The sequence below is a fragment of the Physella acuta genome, unplaced genomic scaffold (assembly GCF_028476545.2).
Source record: "Physella acuta isolate Inbredline_101_S28 unplaced genomic scaffold, ASM2847654v3 ptg001210l, whole genome shotgun sequence".
Classification (NCBI taxonomy): Eukaryota; Metazoa; Mollusca; class Gastropoda; family Physidae; genus Physella; species Physella acuta.
The window spans coordinates 297303-321470 of NW_026732727.1; the positions used below are offsets into that span (position 1 = coordinate 297303).

The 24168-nt window shown below is 33.8% G+C and overlaps 1 protein-coding gene across 1 annotated transcript; it reads right to left on the minus strand.

Moving 5' to 3' along the window:
- Window positions 1–443: 443 nt before the first annotated feature.
- LOC131957127 (uncharacterized) lies at window positions 444–23710 on the minus strand. The gene is made up of 7 exons (XM_059321833.1): window positions 23619–23710; window positions 22415–22754; window positions 6026–6233; window positions 5354–5460; window positions 4097–4173; window positions 2506–2731; window positions 444–1468 (listed from the first exon to the last, which is right to left on the minus strand). The coding sequence occupies exons 2-7, from the start codon at window positions 22452–22454 to the stop codon at window positions 1398–1400; spliced, it is 729 nt and encodes a 242-aa protein (XP_059177816.1). The 5' UTR covers window positions 22455–22754; window positions 23619–23710; the 3' UTR covers window positions 444–1397.
- Window positions 23711–24168: the final 458 nt, after the last annotated feature.

The window sequence follows — 24168 nt, forward strand, 5'->3', positions numbered from 1 at the left end:
TCTTTTGATTATTTAAGATTAAAATATTAATTTTACGTTAATAGTTTTGGCATTCAATTACTAATAGTGTTTTGTATTGGTTTAGGTGTTAGACAGCTTTATGTAAAGAGTACGATTTTAGGCAAATGTTTTTTTTCAAATATCTAAACTAACTTATGAAGCATGTTTAGTATACTTATATTTTAATTAATTAATTGAAATAATTATTTTATTTATAAGCAAAATAAAAGGTTAAATGTTGTTACTATATTGATACATCCTTGCTTTTTATGTTTATACAGGCGACACCATATCACATAAGAATAATCAAAATTACTAGGCTTAGAATGGCAGTTGTCTTGTTGACTAGTTTTTGTTTCCAAATATCTTACAAAATACCAAACAAACAACAAACAAACAAATTCCCACAAAATAAAATAAAAAAAAGTAGTAAAACCAAAAACCAAACTTTGTTCTTTATTTAAACTATTTCAGTTTTTAGGTTATTAAAATTGCATTCTGGACTTAAAAATTGGAACAAAATTTTCCCATTTACCATAAAAAAAATGAAAAATGAACTAAATCTACACAAAAATTAACATAGTATATTAAGTTGGCTATTAGTTGATTGCTTTACTGAAACAGTCTTTTATTCAAGAAAACTGAGTATTATGTTTTGTAAAGTAAATCAAGTTAAACATTAAAATATTAGGAACCGGTATCAAAACATTAAATTCTGATCGAATGCCTACTTACAGAACGTTTATATAAATTACATTTTATTTTCAATATTTGACTTTCTAGTTAATTTGAAATCAACATTTAACTAAAAAAATACATTACTTTTAAAAATAAAAATAAACATATAATTTGTCGTCATAACTATCTCATATCAAATACTATATATCATTGTTTTTTCTCCTAAGAAAATAATTTCGTTAACATTTATTACATGATGTTAAGTCAAAACACATGTACATTCAATATTATTACGTAAAAATAGACTAGAAACTAAGAAAAACTAATCAATTAGTTATCTCAAACTTGTTGATTAAATTTCTTAATATTTCAATGCTTATTTTTTTCTCAGTGTAAAAGGATAGCTAGAATACAATAAACATTTGAGGTCTTTTAAATTATAACAACTTATACTTAAAAGAAAATTGTGTTTCATTTAATATAAAAAAGTTGTTGCTTATTTTCAAATGTTTACAAAACACCGAGGTTTTTAAAAGGCAACTGTTTCTAAAATAAGTCATCAAATTATGATCTTCTGCTCCTTAATTAAACAGTAGCGGAAAAAAGTCAACTTTCAAATATTCTATCTAGAGACACGGTAAATGAAAAATATAAAGATAGGACTAAATGACCAGTTATAGAGTAACGGAAGAAATGCTATGAATCCAAGGGACGCTGAGTTACGCTATCTCTGACATAAAGTGCTGAAGCTTGTTCACGTAGGATATTGTGTCCATCGCTAATTTATTCACTGAAAATAGAAAAACATGTTTTACTTTTAACGAAATTTCCAATTTAAATTTTTTGGCTTAAAATAAAATAATACTACTTTTGATAACTAAATCTTACAACCACAAAAAATAAAAAAAAATAAAAAAAAAATAAAAAAAAGGGAGAAAGAAAAAGAAAAAAAAATTAAATGGTAAAATAGTAATTTAATAAAAAAAATTGAATGATTAATTTAATATTGTTATTGTAAGCAATCTAGCTTTAGTTCAGTATAAGACATTTCATGAAATAGCCGAATACTATTCTGCTTAATTTGCTGGGTCTTTTTTTCTTTTTCTACCCGTCCACCCACCCTGTCATATTAACCCTTTAACTGTGGTCGAATTACTACCACAAGGGCATCACATGATTAACATGCCCATGTTCATTCCCCCACCCACCCTGTCATATTAACCCTTTAACTGTTATCGAATTACTCCCGCAAGGGCATCACATGATTAACATGCCCATGTTCATTCCCCCACCCACCCATCACATTAACCCTCTAACTGTGGTCAACTTACTCCTATAAGGGCAGCACATGGCCGACATTCCCCAACCCACACCGTCACATTAACCCATCACTCCCCGACTTACTCCCAAAAGGGCAGCACATGGCGGACATTCCCCCATCCACCCTATTACCCCAGCTGTAGTCAACTTACTCCCATAAGGGCAGCACATGGCGGACATTCCTCCACCCACCCATCAAATTAACCCTCTAACTGTAATCAACTTACCCCCATAAGGGCAGCACATGACGTACATTCCCCCACCCACCCATCACATTAGCCCCTCACTGCCCGACTCACTCCCATAAGGGCATCACATGACGGACATTCCCCCACCCACCCATCACGTTAACCCTTCAATCCCCGACTTACTCCCATAAGGGCAGCACATGGCTGACATTCCCCCACCCACCCTATTACCCCAGCTGTGGTCAACTTACTCCCATAAGGGCAGCACATGGCTGACATTCCCCCACCCACCCTATTACCCCAGCTGTGGTCAACTTACTCCCATAAGGGCAGCACATAGCCGACATGCCCACGTTCATGCAGGTCATCAGTTCCACCTGACACACCATCTTAGCGGCGGGGTTCCGGCAGTCCCCAAACATCAACACGCTGGCGGCGGTGCTGTCGATGGGCAGCTTGCACCCGGCGGCCTTGGCTTCGTTGATTTTCTTAGGCTGGTCTCGTAGCACCCTCATCGTCTGGTACACGCCTGTGTTGGGCACGCCCTTTGTGGGGAAAACAAAGCGCGGAATTGTAAACAAACAATAAGGAAAGTTGATGTCGATAATAAAGAAAATCTATAACACATAGTAGGCCTATAATTAAGTATTGAGAAATTTCGATACAGAATAAAAAAGAAAGTAATTAAAACAAAAATAAGGGACGGCGTGCCCTAGCAGTAGAGAGCTAGACTGCTAACCAGAGTTTCTTCCAGGCATCTCTTCGAAAAAAGACTACTGCTCTCCCCCCCCCCCCCCGAACGAAATGGAATTTATATAGAAAATATATACTTTTAGCAGCGTCCGCCCCCCACCCCCCACCCCGAAAATTTGAAGTGTCCTCCCGGAGAAAAAAGTCTGGAAGAAACAGTGCTGCTAAACCGAGAGTCTCGAGTTCGACTCCGGGTTCAAATCAGTGGAAACAAAGGTGGCTGGGCATAGTGTTGACCACCCTATCCCTTCATATGCCGAGGTCAATGAATCAGACAGTGTTTCTTCCAGACTTTTTTCTTCGGGGGGGGGGGGGGGGGGCGCACTTGAAATTTTTTTGGGGGGGGGGGGGCGGTAGACTTTCTTCGGGGGGGGGGGGGGCGGACACTGTTAAAAGTATATATTTTCTATATAAATTTCATTTCGTTTGGGGGTGGGGGCGGTAGAAGAGATGCCTGGAACAAACTCTGGAATCAGATGAACTCTACTCCATCTGTCGCATGTGTCTTTGGCACGAACGGGAAGAAGATAAGAAAACATATATAAAGTTCGCACCCATAAACTTGCTTTCGATAGTTAAGAAATGTAAGCACGCTTAAAAGAAAATAATTTTCAGTAGGAAATGTTTTCTTTTAAAGAAGTTGGCCTGCAAAACTTCATCTTAATTTATACAGCGGTTAGATCTATATATCTTTTAATCGCCGGGACTATTCCCTACCCTTATGCATCATCTTACAAAGGTGTTTTTTTTATTCTTTAGGTAGGCTACTAATACACATAGTTTAGCGATTGTCTATTTTTAAGGTTCATTTTACCACATAGCATTTAATCTTTAATCTTTCCTTTAATTCAGCCTGACTTCTACCCTGAATGTTCATTAACCAAATCCTACAGATTTATCGCATTAGTCTTCTGATACCGTACAGAGGCGTAGCGACCCCTCCCGGCGCCCGGGGACAAACTTTCAATTTGGAGCCCCCCTTATATTTCATATATTTACAATTCAAAACTGCAGCTAAAATGAGCTTTTGATTTTTTTACCAACATATTTTATCGCCCCTAGGGTCGGCGCCCGGGGACATATGTACCCCCCCCCCGTCGCAACGCCTCTGGTACCTTATAACGGAAAAACACCAAATCACATTAAACTCATTGACTCACCTGTCGGCGGTACATTGGATTGTTTCTCACGCTTGGCAACCCAGATACCGATGCCCGGGAAATGCTGTATGGATTAGCTGATTAAAAGAAAATTAAAACTCATTAAGTTAGTGAAAATATTAAGACAATCGTTTAATTAAGTAAAAATAAACTTAGTTAAAGAATAAGACGGATACAATCATGTATGATGACATGTATGATGACATGTATGATGACATGTATGATGACATGTATGATGACATGTATGATGACATGTATGATGACATGTATGATGACATGTATGATGACATGTATGATGACATGTATGATGACATGTATGATGACATGTATGATGACATGTATGATGACATGTATGATGACATGTATGATGACATGTATGATGACATGTATGATGACATGTATGATGACATGTATGATGACATGTATGATGACATGTATGATGACATGTATGATGACATGTATGATTACATGTATGATGACATGTATGATGACATGTATGATGACATGTATGATGACATGTATGATGACATGTATGATGACATGTATAGCATACATTGCGTATATCGTCTAGAATCTGACTATATTTAAATATCCCTACCAGCTAGTGGATGTTTATTGACTTCATTAAACACCTATCAGTTTATTCTGCGCTTTTACCATATATTTAGAGCAATTTTGCAAGATCATTACCTAAGCCCAACACCGTATGAGTATTTTCCCATACATGTATATGTGGGTGTGGGTTTGTGGGGGAATAGGCGGACACTAGATAAAGTGTACATTGTTTTAAATAATATTTTTTCATTGAAAGGAGGGGGAGCGGTGGACATGCTCCGCCTGAAATAAATTAGGCACAGTAAAAAAAGATGGTCAGTTTCACTTATCATATAATCTAGCTAAAATTTCTAGCTAAAATTTTACGGTTGCCGAGGGATCAGCCTTACCTTTTCCAGCTAAAGTGTTGAGGGATCGGCCTTACTTTTTCCAGCTAAAGTGTTGAGGGATCGGCCTTACTTTTTCCAGCTAATGTAGTGAGGGATCGGACTTACCTTTTCCAGCTAGTGGGATCGGCCTTACCTTTTCCAGCTAAAGTGTTGAGGGATTGGCCTTAACTATTCTAGCTAGTGTTGACGGATCGGCCTTACCTTTTCCAGCTAGTGGGATCGGCCTTACCTTTTCCAGCTAGTGGGATCGGCCTTACCTTTTCCAGCTAGTGGGATCGGCCTTACCTTTTCCAGCTAGTGGGATCGGCCTTACCTTTTCCAGCTAGTGTGTTGAGAGTGCCCGGGGATCGAATCGTGTTGGCCCCGGAGTAGAGGATCTTTTGCTTGTCCGGTGTCCTGTTGATGGCACTGTATGGTGTGCTGAAATGGTGTCACAAAATAGTCACACATTGAATGAATACATTAAAAGAAAAGAGTAATACCTAACTATCTTTCACTTGTAAGCATACAAATACAGATATTTTTTTGTAATACCAAACTATCTTTCACTTTAAGCATACAAATACAGATATAATTTTTGTGTTCAATTTGAATATTCGTTTATCAATAATTTGCTTTGATTAATTATTTAGCTTTGCATAGATCTATTACCCATCAAAGACAATATTATTTTCTTTCTAACCTCAAAGAAGAGATTTTATTTTCTTCTTCATTCTTAATTTTTAGTGCCAGAGGGTTTGAACTCGAGACTTTTTCGAATTTATCAACCATGTGCTTTTCCCAACTCGACCACGCCTCCAACTTAAGGATACGTGTCAACTGGTTATGCGCCAGTGAGGCCATTGACTCCTATTTCAGCCTGCTTTTCTTTTTGGATTTGTTTCCATGGCCTTTGTCCAACCAAGAACAAACTACAAAATAGTACTTTACTCATCTCACTTAGTATAATGCAATCAATGATCACTATAAAACAATCTTCACCAACCTGTAGGGATTGCTCTTCAGGAGGGACGGGGCTGGGGCGGAGGAAAATGCCTGCTGTAGGGCTCTCTGCCGGTTCAAGAGTCGCTGGCGTTCCGCAGGGTACAGGTGCTCCCTCAACGACTGGGGCATGGTTGGGGGCATGGGGGGCATTTCGATGCCCAGAGCTTGAAACATCATGGATGTCATGTCTTGGGACTGGCTGAGTGCGACTGAGGGAAAAATAAAAAATAAAAATAAAATGTGGAAGTTTGACTATAGTTGTATTGTCACATCCTTCAGGCGGAAAGGATAATGCTCCCTAAATCTCATTCTTCCCCCAACAACGAAACAGATCAGAAAAATATATTGAAAATATATACTTAAACTTGTCCGGCTGCCCCAACCCGAAAATTTACATGTAGGCCTACCCCTCGAAAGTTTCAAATGCCCCCTCCCCGAAAAAGTCTGAAAGAAACACCGGTCTGTGCGCATCGTTTAAATATAGGCATTATTCAGCCCGATAATAATTTAGATTAAATTGAGCCGTAATGTTACATTATAGTCCTATCTTTTCTACCGATATGATTTAATCTCTAGTTAGTAAAGTTTAGTCTACGTTCATCTAATATCATATCGAGTTCCATCAAACCAAATTGGAAATAAATTGGACCTAGCCTCTGGCTACATGGATATGAGAAATGCTCGATGCTTTACAGAGGCGTAGCGACCCATTCAATCGCCTGGGGCGAAGTATCAATTGTGTGCCCCCTCCCATTTATATTATATTTATTCGTTAGTGAAAAAGAGCACCCCCCCCCTACCCGTTTAAAAGGTTGGTAGCGCTTTTTAGCGGTCAGTAGTTTTTGCTTTGGTGCCACACTTTGTGTATATTTCAATATTTGTGACTAAAATGAGCTTTTACATTTTTTTACCCCTCTTGGCGCCCCCTTAGATTTGGCGCCTGGGGCAGCAGCCCCACCCGCCCTTCCCTAGCTACGCCCAGTGGCATAGCGAGGGGGGTGCGGGGGTGCGGACCGCACCGGGTGACACTATTTAGGGGGTGACACTAAGGCAAACATTTGAGCAAAAAGAGCAAATTTGACAAATCCCGACAAGAATGGAAGGGGGGGGGTGGGGGTGCAAATCGAAGATTGAAAGTTTGTCCCCGGGCGCCGGGAAGGGTCGCTACGCCTCTGTGGGGTGACACCATTCAGTGCCGCACCGGGTGACACTCGACCTAGCTACGCCACTGGCTACGCCACTGATTATTTATACACTTGAATTTGCGTTACAATGATTATGTCAGATTAAAAAAATAAGAAAGACCACACAGCTTGTTATTTAATTTATCGTTAATTAAACCCGTATCGTTAGGTTTGAGGTAAAAATAAATTTGGATTAATTTTATTAGTAGAACTATTCAATTTCACTTTTTATAACCGATAAGTCAAGCTAATCTAAAACTAAAAATCTAAAAAAATTAAGAAAAAAAAAAACACAACAAATTTCTTCAACTATAATAGCAACAGCGTTGCTGACCAAACGGTGTTGATACAATTTTTAGAAGTACTTGCGTTTTTATTATCAAAACTATTAATATTTACTAGCAAATTCTATATCTAAATAATAAACGTAGAAAATATTATTATAGAAATTTATTTAACATCAGCGCGCTAGTCTATTTTTATATAAGCCTAATACACAATTAAATAAAGACTTATGACCTTCATAAGACTCAGACAAAATTATTGGAAAAAATAAATCAAGCTTAAAAATTTTAGTTAACGCCTTAACCTTCACCTAATTTATATGACCCAGTCACTTCAGATATTCAACCATGCATGTCAATCATGCACCAAGGACAAGAAATATGCTTGATTTAACTTAACACAAAGAACACATATTTCTTGTATGACAAAAAAAAAACGCACTTTTTTTTTAAACTTTCAGATTTCCTATTCATTTTTATTCGTTTCGTCTCGGACACCACACGAATATGTCAAAGTTGTTTCTAAATTTAGCAGCGCGAGAGAAAGAAAAAAAAAGTCGGTGAAATTTATGTCAAAACTCGAATTCCCTGCCGCCTGAGTTTCAGCGGAGAAAATTGTTGTCTTGTCACCCAGAGTTGACATTGTTTTCACGGCAGTTTCCGGGTTGGAATGTGAACTAATGAGTCACACAGTTAAGTCCCCTGAGTCGGGGGGAATTTGTTACGCTTTGTTGCTGTGAAGATGTTGATGTTTTCTACTGTGCAGACGAGTGTAGCAATCTATTAATTTTTTTACAAAAAACAAAAAAAAAAAAAAAAAAAAAAAAAACAAAAGAAAAAAACAAAAAAAAAAGAAACGAAACGAAACGAAAAAAAAAAGAAACGAAAAAATTAAAAACAAAAAAGAAGTCATGATTAATTTACACTTTTTTTGTTAGTAATTACGCGACTGAACATATGAACTGGACTCCTGAAGATATATAACACAAAGAGGCTTCAGGGGGTAATAATTCCCCTAGTTAAGGGGTGTTGGGGGTGGGGTATTACTCCCCTAGGTAAGGGGCGTTCGGGGGTTTATAACTCTACTTGGTTAGGGGCGTCAGGGGATTTTTACTACCCTAAGTAAGTGGTGTTTGGGGGACAAAACTTCCCTAGGAGGGGTGTTAGGGTATTATAACTCCCCCATTTATGGGGTGTTGGTGTGTGTGTGTGTGGGGGGGGGGTGGGGGTGGGGGGGGGTAAGTTATAATTCCCCCCAACATTCACAGCGCGACAACAATCTTTAGAGGCACAATATACAGTTCTTAATAAAAAAAAATAATTTTCTAAAAATGTTACTTTGCTAAAATTGTCATCTATTTATAACTACCTAATACACCCCCCCCCAACACTGTATATATAAATACGCACACAATTAAATAGCATTACAATATTGCTTACTTAGCATTTATTAAAAGAATATTCTTGTAGATTAAATCTGCTCTTTTCGTTATAAAAATTTTCATTGTCATTCCACACCAAGGCATCATAAATATAGTCACTATGTCTTAAAGGTGAGGTCGACCTTAATGCATACGTCATCACGAAGCGATTAAAACGTCATCATAACAATGAGCGCGAGAGGCGGCAACTCTACTTCCTGTGGCGTGCGAGGACACGGTCAGGTGACCCTAGAACATGATCAAATGGAGACAAATTTAATTGTTTTCTATTACTTTTTAAAGTGTTTTAAAAATGTATTTTTATTAGTCCATAAGTAGATTTACAAGATCATACAACACAACTTTTATAAGCACGCTGATTTTAATTTTTTATAGAAACTTGAAACGAAAGGCAATTAATTTTTGTATGTACACGTCATAACCTGCACACAAAACCTTAAGAGAAACAAATCACTCAAACATTATAGAGTGCTGTCCCTTAGCTAACTTGAACAAAGTAAACATTTGTCATTTCCTTGTAAGGCCAAAGCGAAAACTGACACAGGGCCATAAATCGACCACTGACACTGCGTAAATCTTTTTTTTTTCTCTCTAGATTATCGTTCCTACATGAGACGAGCAATGTATGTTACCCTTCATGGTCTTGGCGACCTTTTAAGCAATTAGCCTATATATATTTTATACAGTTTTTTTCTGCAAGAAATCCAATTATGGTTTTTAAAATTTGAATAATAGAATTGTAAAAATAGAATTATAACTATTGACAAATTCTAACAACTGGAAATTCTGAAAGTAGTATTAATTTGGATTTCTTAAATATTAGCAATGTAAAGAATAAATTAAATAAAAACACACATCAATTAAAAAAAATGGAAAACAAATTTCCAGGTAAATTACTTGACAAAAAAAAATTAAAAAAATTAAAAAAATAAAATTAATGTGTTTGTATTAAAACAAGTAAAGAAGAAAAAATTCTAAAATTTGCCAAAAATATTAGACAGTAGTCATAAATATAATAAATGAAACAAGATTAATGCGATAATAATATATAAATAGCTCATCCTTTGTTTAAAACGCACTTTTAGGTAGTCTAGACAAATTCCACCACAAGGACTTATTTTATCTCCTTATCCTTATCTAACAATAAACTTTTACAAAGTAGTGCATTCAAAGGAGCTTTACATTTGATTTTAACATTACAAGCAACAAGGTATTTTAATCCCCACAAAGCAGAACGCCTTGTTAAGAAGCCAAGATACTTTTGTCTTTTTTAGCAACATAAAAAATGCGCATATTTTCCAGGGGCTGAATGACAAATGTCATACAGGAACACAGCAAAGTCGTGTTCTTCCGACTTAAGAGATGCATAATATAACATGCACTGTTTTATTGGGTACTTTTCTTACAGGCAGTTTTTGCTAGTACTTTAAAAAAAAAATAGTGTTGATTTGATTATCAACTAAGGTTAGCAACTAAATAAATAAATGAAAAATAAATGCAAACGTAATCATCAGGTCCGTGAATAAAATAACGATTTATGCAAATACACTTTATTATTTCATTCACAACCCAGAGATCAGAATCAAGTATTACATATTTGATTCTTAGAATAAGTAGAGTAAAAAATGTAAAAACGAAATTAAATGAATAGTTTTCAGATGTGACTGCCAGTAAATCCGACAGAGATTAAGAAATTGAAAGCAATTTTCATTTGAAGAGATTGTAACCCTCTTTTCGAACTAGATCCACGGATCTAAAAAATATTTAAAATTTTAAAGAGGTACACAGCCCTACTATATTCCTAGTTTAAAAGCTCGCCGCAGCATCAATCCTAGTCATTACCTCCATCCTAAACAAACAACTAGATGTAACCTAACTATACGTGCAATAATCGTTTCAAGGTCGCAGAATATAAATTTCCAATCAAAACATAGAAGCTTCTAAAAGAGAATGTAGGGTCAATAAAAATCATAACTGAAATAAAATGGGATGCCTGGAGGAAAAAGGTAGTCCAGTTAGACCAAATTTAAAGAAATGAAAATATGGAAAAGTAAATTCAACTGATTACGCAGTTAAAACAAAAATAAAACTATTGAAAAACAGAAAATAAAGCGATGCTAAAGAAACACCCAACCGATTCTCTATAAAGTACTTAAAATGTTTTTTTTTTCTTTTTTTTTTGGAGTCGTGAAAAAGCGGAGAGAGGTGGGAGTAGAGTTAGAGTGCAGTGAGATTGTGAGATGGATTGGAAAATGGGACTATGTTGTCAGCACACTTCCAGTCACAGTGCCTAAAGTATTTCGAGAATATCTACACATCTGCGTGAAGTACACCCTATGGGAGACAAACTCTTGACTTTCGAGTGAGTAGTTGTGAGCTCTACCACTCTACCACTCCGTTCCATGTTTTGCTGTAGTGTCTAGACTTAAATAAATCATACTTGAATCAAACATGTATTGGAATAAAAAAAAAACACCAAAATAAATTATCTTTGTTATATTATTACGGATGGAAATTTTTTACTAGGGATACAATTTCTATCGGATTAAGTTTCAATTTGTTTCAAATTAATGTTTTGTTTTCTTTTAAGAAAAGTACATTTTTTTGTAAACAACACTCGAAATAGAATATAGCACAGCTCACAGCTAAAAATAGACTGTAAACACCACATTATATGCCCGGAATATTTCCACCGTTTAGAAAAACAACACAATAAAAACACCGTGACTTTCTTTTGACTGAGTGCAATTAGGCGGATGATGAATGAAGCTAAGTTTCACTCAAGCTACACTGTTATTTCTTTTACGTTTTTTTTTTATAGTAAGAGACTTGAGAAGATGAGGGTTTTAACAATTAGAAGACTTAAGTTCTAGAAGCACTTCAGTCTCAAAAACATTCTGATATAAATGAGTTCATAAATTCAAATTGGATTTTAAAAAAAAAAACGATTTAGTTTTATTTTGCATGCATAAAGGGAGCACTAACATAAAAACTTACATTACCCTAACCCTAACCCTAGCGCAACTATTAAAGTCACCGTGCATGTGCAGAACTATTGAGTTTCGTATCTTCTGCCGAAAAATCGACTCGATCACAGAGTCATAAACTTAACTTAAAATTTGGTTTTAGTTACGTTTTTATGAAAATTGAAAAATAAAACATATAGATTAACAACCATTTCCCAATCTATTAAATATTTATTTCAAGTTTTTCGATAAATGCTTTATGTTCAAGGCTCGACTTAAGACTTATATTGATACTCGGGCTGATGTTCTGGTAAGAAGATAAAATAATTCCATGTGGGTTCGAGAGTCGAGTTCGCTATCACACTAAAATAGCGAAATGTTTAGGTTATGAGGAGAATAGGTTGCAGCATGTTATTTTCTATGGAACAAAACCGATCATCGGGTCTGTGACTCAGGGTGCCGAACTCTGAACCTACTCTTTATCAACTGTGCGCTCTTACTCCAGACCACATCCCTCCCAATGTGATTTAGTGACTAATGTCAACCTTTACCCTTGTCTTTAATCTAAGTCATTACAACCCCCCCCCCCCAGGTACTGTAAATTTTAAAACAACAACAGGTAAGACTTGTCTCGCGTCCTATTGTCTTACAAGACAAATGATCTCCTCGTGCTATAAATAGTAACAGCAGCAACTAGTAATATACTGAGGTACGGTGTTTTTTTACTGCTGGATTTTTTTTTTACTGCTGGGTTGATGTTTCTACAGAAGCTAGCACAAACTAAACTAATTCTAACAAATAGCTCTAAATAAAACGTTAAATAAAATATTAAAGTTTGTTGTTAATAAAAAAAAAGTACCGCATCAATTTCTGAATTTAAAATATGTATAGATCCATGTTTTTGTAGGTCTCTTTTCGTAATGCTGAGATGTCCGAATACATGAAGTGGCTTGAACAAATGAACACAACATGAGGCATAAAATCTTAACTAAGTCAAAGAACTCAATAAAGAATATTAGCAAAGATGTTTTGGATTTTGTTCTTCTCCTAATTTTATACTCAATTTATTTAAAAAAAAAATTCTTTAAAAAAATAGTGTTGAAAAGAAATTGTTTTTAGTTTTGTTTTAAAATAATTAATTTTACTAGGTATGTATACAATTTGAGTTTTAAATGTAAAAAAAAAATGGGGATGCTATTTTTTTTGTTTCTTCATATTTAATATGGTTTCTCTTGTTAACGAGTTTTCTACAAGATAAAATATTACTACTCCTTTAATATTACTTTATCATCCGTGTCTGTCAACGTATGCTGTTTTGTTGTTGACGACAAATTTCTGCTAGAGTAAAGGTGGAGGGGACACAAGGATGCGGTTGTTTCTTCTGACCCATAGCACATTACGTCACACGTTTCATAACTTCACATTAATTGCAGCTAACAAATGTTATGTGTTATGCAAGGAGAGTTAGACCATGAAAAAAGATGAAAAAATATTTATAAATGTTCCCGAGTGGAGGAAAAATAGAAGTACTTTTAATGTCAGCCTGTTCTCCCATATTACATGTTGGACTGCACGTACTGAGGATATTTTAACAGTCACCCAAATTCTTCTACGAGTGTGAAGTTATTTATAGTAGACCTTCAACCGTGCTGAAGATGCCAAGAATAGGACTGTACCAATTTAAATTGATACTTCCAAAATTAAGAACACATATCTTAAAAACAGTGTTTCTTTGAGAATTTTTTACTCAGGGGAGGGGTGCACTTGAAACTTAAGGGGAAAGGGGGGAGGAGCGAACTAAATTTTCCGGGGGGGGGGGAGGCGGACACTGGTAGCAATTTTTTTTCTATATAAATGGTATTTCGTTCGAGGGTGGTGTGGGGTGGTGTGGGACGGGAAACGTGCTTTGAAGAGATGCCTGAAAGAAACACTGCTTGAAAAAATAGGGAGTGTCACGTCCCGTAATGGTTCTCATGTATTACATCACTCAGCGACCTTCCATCACAATTCCCCACCCATCCCACACACAAACACCACAGCCCCAAATTCATTTAACAGTACATCTGCAATGATAAACAGCGCAGTGACTACGACCTCGGTCAGGGGACGCAAATCTTCGTTTGACTAAACCAAGGGAGGCAACCTAAAAACATGTTTACACTTCACAACTCCCTTTGTTTGTTTTTTTAACTGTCAACACCCTAATTATTAAACAAGGTAATCAGAAAGAAAATGTTACAATACATTCTAAAATTAACATACATGTACTTTAGTGCTTGAATCTAACGTTCTTTTATAGATTCACAATTATCAGACACACCATATCTAATAATTTTTTTTGAGTGCTAAATAAACACAAATTACATGGGATGTTTGGTTGCTGCATGTTTACATGTCTTACTGCTATAATGTTAGTAAAATTTAGCGTAAAACATAATAAACCAGGGGTCGGCAACCTTTTGAAGCGGAAGAGCCAAAAGTTACAATTTTCAAAATTTCCCTGGTTTTAAAGAGCCACTAACATTTTTTTATTTCAAATAATATATTTTTTGATTAAGATTATTAGTATTTGTGCAAGGAGCTGGAGAGCCGCATCTTGATATCAAAAGAGCCGCATGCGGCTCGCGGGCCGCAGGTTGCCGACCCCTGTTAAATAAACGAATGTATCAATTTGTTTTCGACTAATCTTTAATATGTTATACATTGTCAACCACATTTAATGGCAAAAATTATCCAAACCAGCCTCTGTCCAATTTTTGAACCAACATGCTTAAAACCCAATGTATTTTATGTATTTATTTACTTAGTTAGCGATTTATTTGTTAAACTCTATAAATCAATGTAATGGTGTGGGATGTTATTGTATTTGTTTTAAAATTGAAAATAAAAGTATAAAAAAAAATAACATAATAAAAACATAATAAATATATACTAAAACCAGCTTAGTAAGTTCACAATTAAACAAAGTTATTGGGATCTCGTAGTTATCTAATTAAAAAAATCATTAATTGTAATTTCGCTTGGAATTACAGCTAACTACCTACAATCACCAAGGTTACTGTATTGAATTGTAAATAGTAAATATCAACACTCGTTAATATATACATCGTATATATATATATATATATATATATATATATATATATATATATATATATATATATATATATATATATATATATATATGCCTATATATATATATATAAAGTTTGAGCAATCTGGCATTAAATAATTTAAGTCTATACATAGACATTTAAAATGAAAAATGTAACTAATAATATTACAATAACACATAGAAACTACAAGGGTCAAGAACAAGCATGCGTAGAGGGTAGTGAAACGAAAAAAATCACGAGAATTATTGGGAAAAGATGGACAGAAATTGTAACAATGGTCATGGAAAAAATATGATATGATGTTGTCTATTGCCTATTTATTCATGGGTGTAGAAAAAAAACCAGAAAAAAAAAAGAAATAAAACTTTAAAAATTTGCTACTGAAAGTAATTTGTTAATTAAATTTCCCTATTTACTTCCTGTGATTCCTTTTTCTTGAGAAAAAAAAGGCGGTATAAGAAAAAACCCAGACTGTCGTCGCTTTAATCCTGCAACGACACAGCACGTGACACGAGCGTCACGATGTCCATATAAGGATAAAGCCTTGACATTCCGCAGCCTATTTGCACCCATAATTCATACACTCGCCACAAGCCCTCTCTTAACATGACTAGTCAGGCGTGAAGTTAACGCGCCGGTGAAATTCTACGGTGCTCCAAATGTGCCAGAATGCTTTAAAACTGTATCGTAATTTTAGATTACTTGAATTTTAATAAAAATAATTTAATAAGAAAAATGTCTCTATGGGGGAGGGGGACAGACACTGAAGTATATATATATATATATATATATATATATATATATATATATATATATATATATATATATATATATATATATATATATATATATAAGTATGTATGTAGAGCATCTATATTCTCATCTATTGACTGGTACTTATGGTTAGAGAAGTACTTGAAACTTTTAAAAAATGGGGAGGTTAGTGTAAATTTTTCTTTTTAAGTTAAATTTTTTTTTCAATTTTACAACGAGGGGGGGGGGGGGGGTGGAAAGAGAGAGAAAGGAGGTGAATATCACCTGAAAAGATACCTGAAAAAAAAAAGATTTCATTTGATAATCTATCCAAAGTGCAATGTTTTTTAAACGAACCTTGTTTCTATGTGCTTACAGCATTACTGCCTGCCCCTAATAAACTGACATACTGGAACCTGAGGTCAATACAATATTAACATTAAATTCTGTGTCAATATTCACTTTACACAGAGCGAAATGATAAAGTTGGCTCTATAAAAATAATCTGAAAATGTTGTCATGTCTCAAAGATCTAATGTTAGAATATATTTCTCACTAAATATTTTTCAATATCATATATTTTAAAATTACTTTTTTTAAAGCTCCCTAGTAAAAGTATAGAGCCCAAAATTTATTGAGTTTTATTTTAAATTTAAGAGTAAATCTATATAATTAAATTTTAAAATATATTGCTTTAAAATGTGTTGAGTTTTATTTTAAATTTAAAAGTAAATCTATATATCTTCATTTTAAAATATAGTGTGGTAATAATTGATGCGATAATATTTTTATCAGGATTTTAAATAAAACTTCGTTTTGTTAGAAAATCAATTCCCACACTTTAATTTTCGGCGTGTATTATATTCATAAGGCTTTGCGAGTTTTGTTTTTCTTTTTAAAATACGACTGAAAAAATTCTTAAAATAAGTTTCTTACAATATTATTTAATGGTAAATACAAATATATAATATAATAGATTGGGAAAATCGTATATGAAAAGATCTCTACACACCAAATTTAGAAATTGCGAATAACTAACCAAGTCTTTGAAAGAAAGATGTGTGTACAATTTTTCGTGAAAAGTTGTAACTATCTACCACTAAATGGCTGATTTCAATGTAGTACAATGGCGACACATAATGGATACACATTGAATGTAACGTTGTATAACAATTTCATATTAAAATCTTTTAGCTAGACATGCAACGTAAATTTTAATAAAATTTTATAAAATGTATATCTTAAATGTATGTATTTTACGTTTTTACAGTTTTGGATTCGAATCCTTGTGATGTATTGTCTGAGATATTCTGGCATAATATAATTGGTCCTGAGATCTTATTTCTGTGTGATAATTTATTCTTAAAATCATTGTTATCATTTGTCCTAGAGATATTTTTGTTCTTGATCTATATATATATATATATATATATATATATATATATATATATATATATATATATATATATATATATTTGTGTGTGTGTATGTATGTATGTTAATGGATGTTCGTAATTCCAAACCTTAATATTGGACAAATTCAAGTAAAAAAATATTTCAGTTTACTTTTATTAACGTAAAATGAGGAAGATTTTATCCTCATCTGCAGTTAAAAAGTCGCGGTGCATTACATCATATTTCACCCAGATCTTCCGAAAATAGATGGGAGATACTACTGAAATTTCAGGTTTGGCTGCAAATTGATTATGAAATATTGCACTCATTTGCTCAAGGTTACTTGACAAATTGGTCGCATCCGACTTCTTACCTCCCCCTAACCATTTGACGGTTCTTTTATAACGACAGGGGATTAAAATACCGTTCGTCAAATTTCTTTAAAATTTCTAGTAATTTATTAATGGAGAGTTTTAAAAAAGTTCACTAGCCTAGACGTCATTTACGTTATTTTAAAGCGCTTTATCATTTTTTTTTCTTTTTACTTTAATCTTAATTTTCTTTTTAACATTGTAAAAAAGTAAATTTAACATTGAAAAATTAACAATTAATCGAAAGGTGGCATTTCTTAAATTAGATTGTTTTTTTTTAATCAAAGTCAACGCCTTCAATATGACATATTGATCTCAACAAAAATCCAAGATTGTGGTGATTTGAAATCAAAAGTGTTTGAGATAATAGTGTCATTTGAGGCGAATTCCAACTGAATTCTAATTTGCGTTAAGACATTTACAAAAAGCGTAAAATAGTAGTTTGTTTAACAAAATATATTTTTTCTGATGTAATATTTAGCTATCAGAAAAGTTTCATTCGATTATGAAAACAGTATGAATAGAATAAAACTTAACTTATATGCAATCATATATATATATATATATATATATATATATATATATATATATATATATATATATATATATAGATTTATTTATATATATACATATGTATGTAATTGTATATACAATTGTATATATATGTACACATTTATAAAAATCCATATATTTATATATACATATATGAATACAAAGGAAGTGTCCTGTTGTCGTAAGTCCTTTCACGATGAAAGAAATATTACATAACCACTCCCCTTTTTGTTTTGGAATAATTAGACATAAAGCACTTCCCGTTTCCCTTTCATGTGACACGCACATGTGGGGGGAAAATGACAAAGCTGTAGGGATCTTATTATAGCGAAAATTTAAATATAGCCTGAAGCTGATGCCATTAAATCAACATGTAGCGTCTATGCACATCACTGTAAAATATATGTCTATATTCAACCAATTAGGTTGATAAGAGTGGGTTAGGTATGTAAGGATTAGAAAGACGTAAAAGCTAAGATAAAGTTGATACAGAAGTTAAGGAGTTTATATATATGTATATATATATATATATATATATATATATATATATATATATATATATATATATATATATATATATATATATATATATATATTATATAACTTAATGGTAATTGTCAGCAAATTAATTACATCGTTATCTTATGTTCCTAGAAATGCTTTTGGTAATAATGTATGGTAAAATAATTGTTTTCGACCGAATAATGACTTTTCTCAGTCAATTACAATAAATAAGATTTAAACTTCCGTAATATAACAATGTAGAACCATGTCCAAAGAAGTCGTTAAAATATTCAGATATTAATTGGCGGCGTGCCTTATAAAAATATAATAAATATTGAATATAGTTATGTACATTATGTTGAATTCATGTTTGAAAATCATATTGGTTTCATTTCGAAAGAACATTTATACGATTATGACATGACAAAAAATTTGCATTGCGTTTTAGTTAGATAAACCATTCAAGTTTGAAAGAAATCAGTGAAAGTGTGGGCAGATATCCATGCATAGGAACATGGCATTTAAGGGAGTAGTTTAACCCAGGCAAAATGGTAATCCACAGAAAATGTCGCCCAAAATCTATCAGATATACAAGTTACCACTTTAGTATGCTAATTCGTAGAATTAGACACATTTTCGTTTTTTCAACTTAAAACTTAAAATTTATTAATGGTCCATTTAAAAGTCCCGTTAGTAAGTCATATTAATGTTTTTAATGTTGTATTATACATAGACGTAAATTTAGGTGCTGTAATGTTTTAGTTGTTTGTTTTATCTTAATCGGCACAGTAAAATACATTTTGTGTTCGTAGAATAGTCTATTTTTGGCGATTTCGTTGTAAACGTTTTGCTAAATGATACTATCACTTAAAATCAGTGGCGTAGCGAGGTCGGGTGTCACCAGGTGCGGCACATAATGGTGTAACCCCCCAGAGGTGTAGCGACCCTTCCCGGCGCCCGGGGACAAACTTTCAACTTTCAATTTGCACCCCCTCTCAAACTTTCGATTTGCAGCCCCCCTTCCACCCTTGTAGGGATTTATCAAATTTGCTCTTAAAAGACTTTTTAATACTCGAATTAATCACTTAATTAAGTGGTATTATCATTTTTCTCTATATATGTTGCTATGTTTTGCCTTGGTGTCCCCCCCCCCCTAAATAGAGTCACCAGGTGCAGTCCGCACCCCTGCGCCCCCTCCCCCCCCTCGCTACGCCTCTGTTTAAAATTACGCAAAACAATAATGAAACTCTTAGAATTATTTTACACGTTTATTTTTAACAAAATTAAAAAAAAAATTATTGGACTATTCCTTGAATTTAATTAAAAAACAAAACAAACTATCAGCAGCACTGACTCTATAGCACACCGTGCGCTAATCTATGACGCTACAAAAGTTTTGTCACGTGCCTAAGCTATCGGCTTCTGATCTTAAGCGTTTTTTATTGTATGTTTTTTTCTCATCTTAGTATGCCGAGAGTAAGGGATGACGTGGTTGGGTGTATAGCGCTCGACTGCTAGCCCGAAAGTCTCGAGTTCGGATCTCAGTCCGGACTCGAGACGGCAGGACTTCTCTGAGTCAACCCAGACGGGTACCAGACCCACGTTATAGAAAGTTTAAAACGGCTGACATATAAACATTACTTCATCAACTCTAAGGATAGGTCTGAACGTTGTAGTTTAACTTGTTATATATGCCTTGTAAGATCTCAAAAAAAAAAACACAAAAAACCCCCCAATACATTAAGATATATACATGTTTGTTGTGAGTAGAATGAAAATTAGTTAAAGGTGATGAGCGAGTAACCCTATTATTTTGACGTGCTAATATTGGTGTTGTACTTGATATATAACAGGCTTGATACAAATTGCAATTAGTCTAACGCTTTCATAATATCCCGTGTCTACTCATTTGCTATAGAGATAGGCTCTGTTAGAACTCTAAAAAAAATTAAGCCCACTTATCTCCTAAAATTTAAAACAAACGAAATTTGTAAATTCTGCGAAATTTCATTTTAGCGGAAGCAGTACCCTTTAAAACTGAATCCATAAGTTCTCTTACGCTCTATCTATATATATAATTCTCTTCTGGGAGCCGTTAGAAAACAAGCTGCAAGCGCGCCTTTGCAGTCCCCTCTCTTCCTCTCTATCACTATCACTACCACCCCCACCCCAACCCCACATGATCTGGTGAGTTGTGGTCACGCTAAATGTTTACAAATCGTAGAACCGTGTTTGTTGACGGCTATTATGGGCAGAAGATTTAGTTTGAAACGATTTTAAACTTACAGGAGGTAACTAAGAGGAGGCTGCTATTCACGGAGGATGGGGGGGGGGGGGGGTAGGGTAGGGGTTGGGGGGGGGGGGGGGTTAGTGTTTTAAAGCAAATATTTTCAGTGGCAGTATTGGTACTGTCGAATAATTCACAAATTATGAATTACTGAAAAGTAGAAAAGTAGAAAATAAAACAACTAAATAGCGGCGTATGATACGCCGCGGGTCGGCTCGTATATATATAATTTTCTTCTGGGAGACGCTAGAAAACAAGCTGTAAACGCTCTCCCTACCATCCCCACCCCTACATGGTCTTAGTGAGCTGTGGTTCACGCTATGTTTACCTTCGTGGAGTCGGGTTTAGTGACGGCTATTAGGGGCAGATAATTTAGTTTGAAACGATTTTAAACGTTGGGGGGGGGGGGGGGGGGGGGGGAGGAATTACTGAAAAGTAGAAAAAACAACAACTAAATAGCGGCGTATGTTATGCCGCGGGCCGTCTCGTTGTTTATACCTTTTCAAGTCATGTATTGTTCAGTGCATAAAGTTCTTATTTAAACGTGTAATTTGAAGAGCATTTCACACAGAATTAATTAGAATGTAAAACGTAGACTTTTAAAATGTCTGTTATGGTAAATAGGTGTTGTTTTTTTGTGTAAGTATGTCATGTAAGACGCGGCACAGCCTTTCACATAATACAACACAGTCAGGCTAGACACAATATGGTAACACCTTCACGTAATGCAACATAGTCGGGCTAGACACAATTTATGGTAACACCTTCACGTAATGCAAAATAGTCGGGCTATATATTATATGGTAACACCTTCACATAATTCAACATAGTCTGGCTATATATAATATGGTAACACCTTTACATAATGCAACATAGTCGGGCTATATATAATATGGTAACACCTTCACATAATGCAATATAGTCGGGCTGTATATAATATGGTAACACCTTTACATAATGCAACATAGTCGGGCTATATATAATATGGTAACACCTTCACATAATACAACATAGTTGTAAGTTTGATAAAAACAACTTTAAAACAACATTGGAGTTACTATGGCAAAAAGCCAAAGTTAACCAACTACCGCCCCTATCGCTAAGAATAGATTTATAACATTTCGAATTCACAAAATTAACCTTAACTTCGCCACTAAAATGAACATCAAGCACCAATCCCAACCTAAACCTATGCTCATAGACCCAGCCTGAAAAATCAACAACACCAAATCTGTGTTATGGTATGGCTAACCCAATACTTCTAACAGTGGCGTAGCCAGGAATTTGTCATGGGAGGGGTTCAAATATTTTCCATATGTATAAAATTATATATAAATAAATAAATAAATAAATAAATATATATATATATATATATATATATATATATATATATATATATATATATATATATATATATATATATATATATAGGGGTGTGAGTCCATTGGCGGGGTTGTAACCTTCCCCCCCCCACCCCAATCCCCTCTTGCCTACGCCACTGACTTCTAAATACAATAATAAAAAATAGTTACTTACCCAGCGCTGAGCCAAAGAAAAACACGTGAAGGACTTGCATTTTAAAATTGTTTACTAAAAATAGATTCTAATATAACAAAATATATTAATTTCTCTTATTTCTTTTAATTCGCTGCTTAAGTTATCACAGCGAACTACAAATTTAATTTTTTTTTATCAGTTCAAATTCAAATTAGAATTGTCTGCAATGTAAGCTCTCTGTTTTTCTACTGCTGTTGACTAGTTCACTCTCAATCCTATGCCGTAGACAGTTACACCTTGGGTAAAGTTTTTATTTTTTTATTTTTTGTTTACTAAGCTCTTGTTAATGTTGGTACAGGGTTTGACCGCCCGCGGCAAACTGTAGGTAAAAAAATGTTCTAAAGTTAGATTTTTAAAAAATATATCTATGTAAAATTGAATGTTCAAAGAAAAAAATCATCGTCTTTAGCTGAAAATATTGTTAACTAACAGATTATATGAAATAATCCACACATGGGGTATGATTTTGAATGACACCGTTTGATTGTATTAATAGTTTAAATTCCACAATAAGATTTTTTAAATTTTTATTTATCTAGCTTAAGTTACATTAAAAAAAAAGAAAATCTATTTGGCTAAAAACAAGTACACATGAGTTATGGTTTAAACGACACCGTATGAAAGTAGTTTAAATTCTACAATTAGTTTTGTATTTATATAGCTTAAGTTATATTTAAAAAAAAAATCTTTAGCTGAATTTATTGTTATCGAACAGATTATGTAATAATTTTTATTCGAGGCATTGTTTTGAATGACACAAGATAATAGTTATTTAAATTAAACAACGAATATGGTAACATTCACATGAAGAAAAAATATTTTTGGATAATAAAGTATAATAAACGTATTTTTATTATAAAGTATTTGAAAAGTAACAAAAGGACGTGAAGTTTCATTTTTATAGTTTTAATTTTAAATAACAGCTACAAGTAATAAACTAGCTAAAAGTTAGACAATAGATAGCATATTTTGTACATGATGTATACATTAGAATTAAGCAATGTAGTAATTATTAATTTAAAACACAACACCTAACAACATTACACAATGTAAATTTGTTAAATTTTAAAACAAAACACCTACCAACGTTACACAATGTAAAGTTGTTAAATTAAAACAAAAAACCTACCAGCATTACGCAATGTAAAGTTGTTAGATTAAAACATTAAAACAAAACACCTACCTGACACCACCTAGCGGTGAACACCTTCTGCTGATTCAGTTTTCTCCCCTGCTTTATATACCTCAGAGGTCCTGCCATGGTGCAGACATTTCCGACAAACGTTTTATCTTGTTGTGCGTGTGTGTGTGTGTGTGTGTGGGGGGGGGTCCTTACCCCACCTTCAGTTTCTTCGTCCCCACCGCGTCCTTCCTCTCTTACGTAATACTTTTGTGCCGGTTTGATACATCAAACATATATATATATATATATATATATATATATATATATATATATATATATATATATATAGCCTATATATATATATAGCCTATATATATATATATATAATTATATATATATATATATATATATATATATATATATATATATATATATATATATATATATATATATATATATATATATATACTGTTAAATCGTATGTTGTTCTTGGTTAACTTGGGCTTTTCGCCACAGTAACACCAGTGTTGTTTTAAAGTTGTTTCTATAGCACTTACCATGAAAAACTATATAATGTGGTTCAGATATGTTACACAAATAATTAATAATC

Coding starts and splice junctions, on each gene's coding strand:
- LOC131957127 (XM_059321833.1), bottom strand. CDS start 22,454: ATGCAAGTCCTTCACGTGTTTTTCTTTGGCTCAGCGCTGG. Junction 2,732..4,096: donor ATCCAATGTACCGCCGACAG/GTGAGTCAATGA, acceptor TTCCCCACAAAG/GGCGTGCCCAACACAGGCGT. Junction 1,469..2,505: donor TATGTGCTGCCCTTATGGGA/GTAAGTTGACCA, acceptor TTCTATTTTCAG/TGAATAAATTAGCGATGGAC.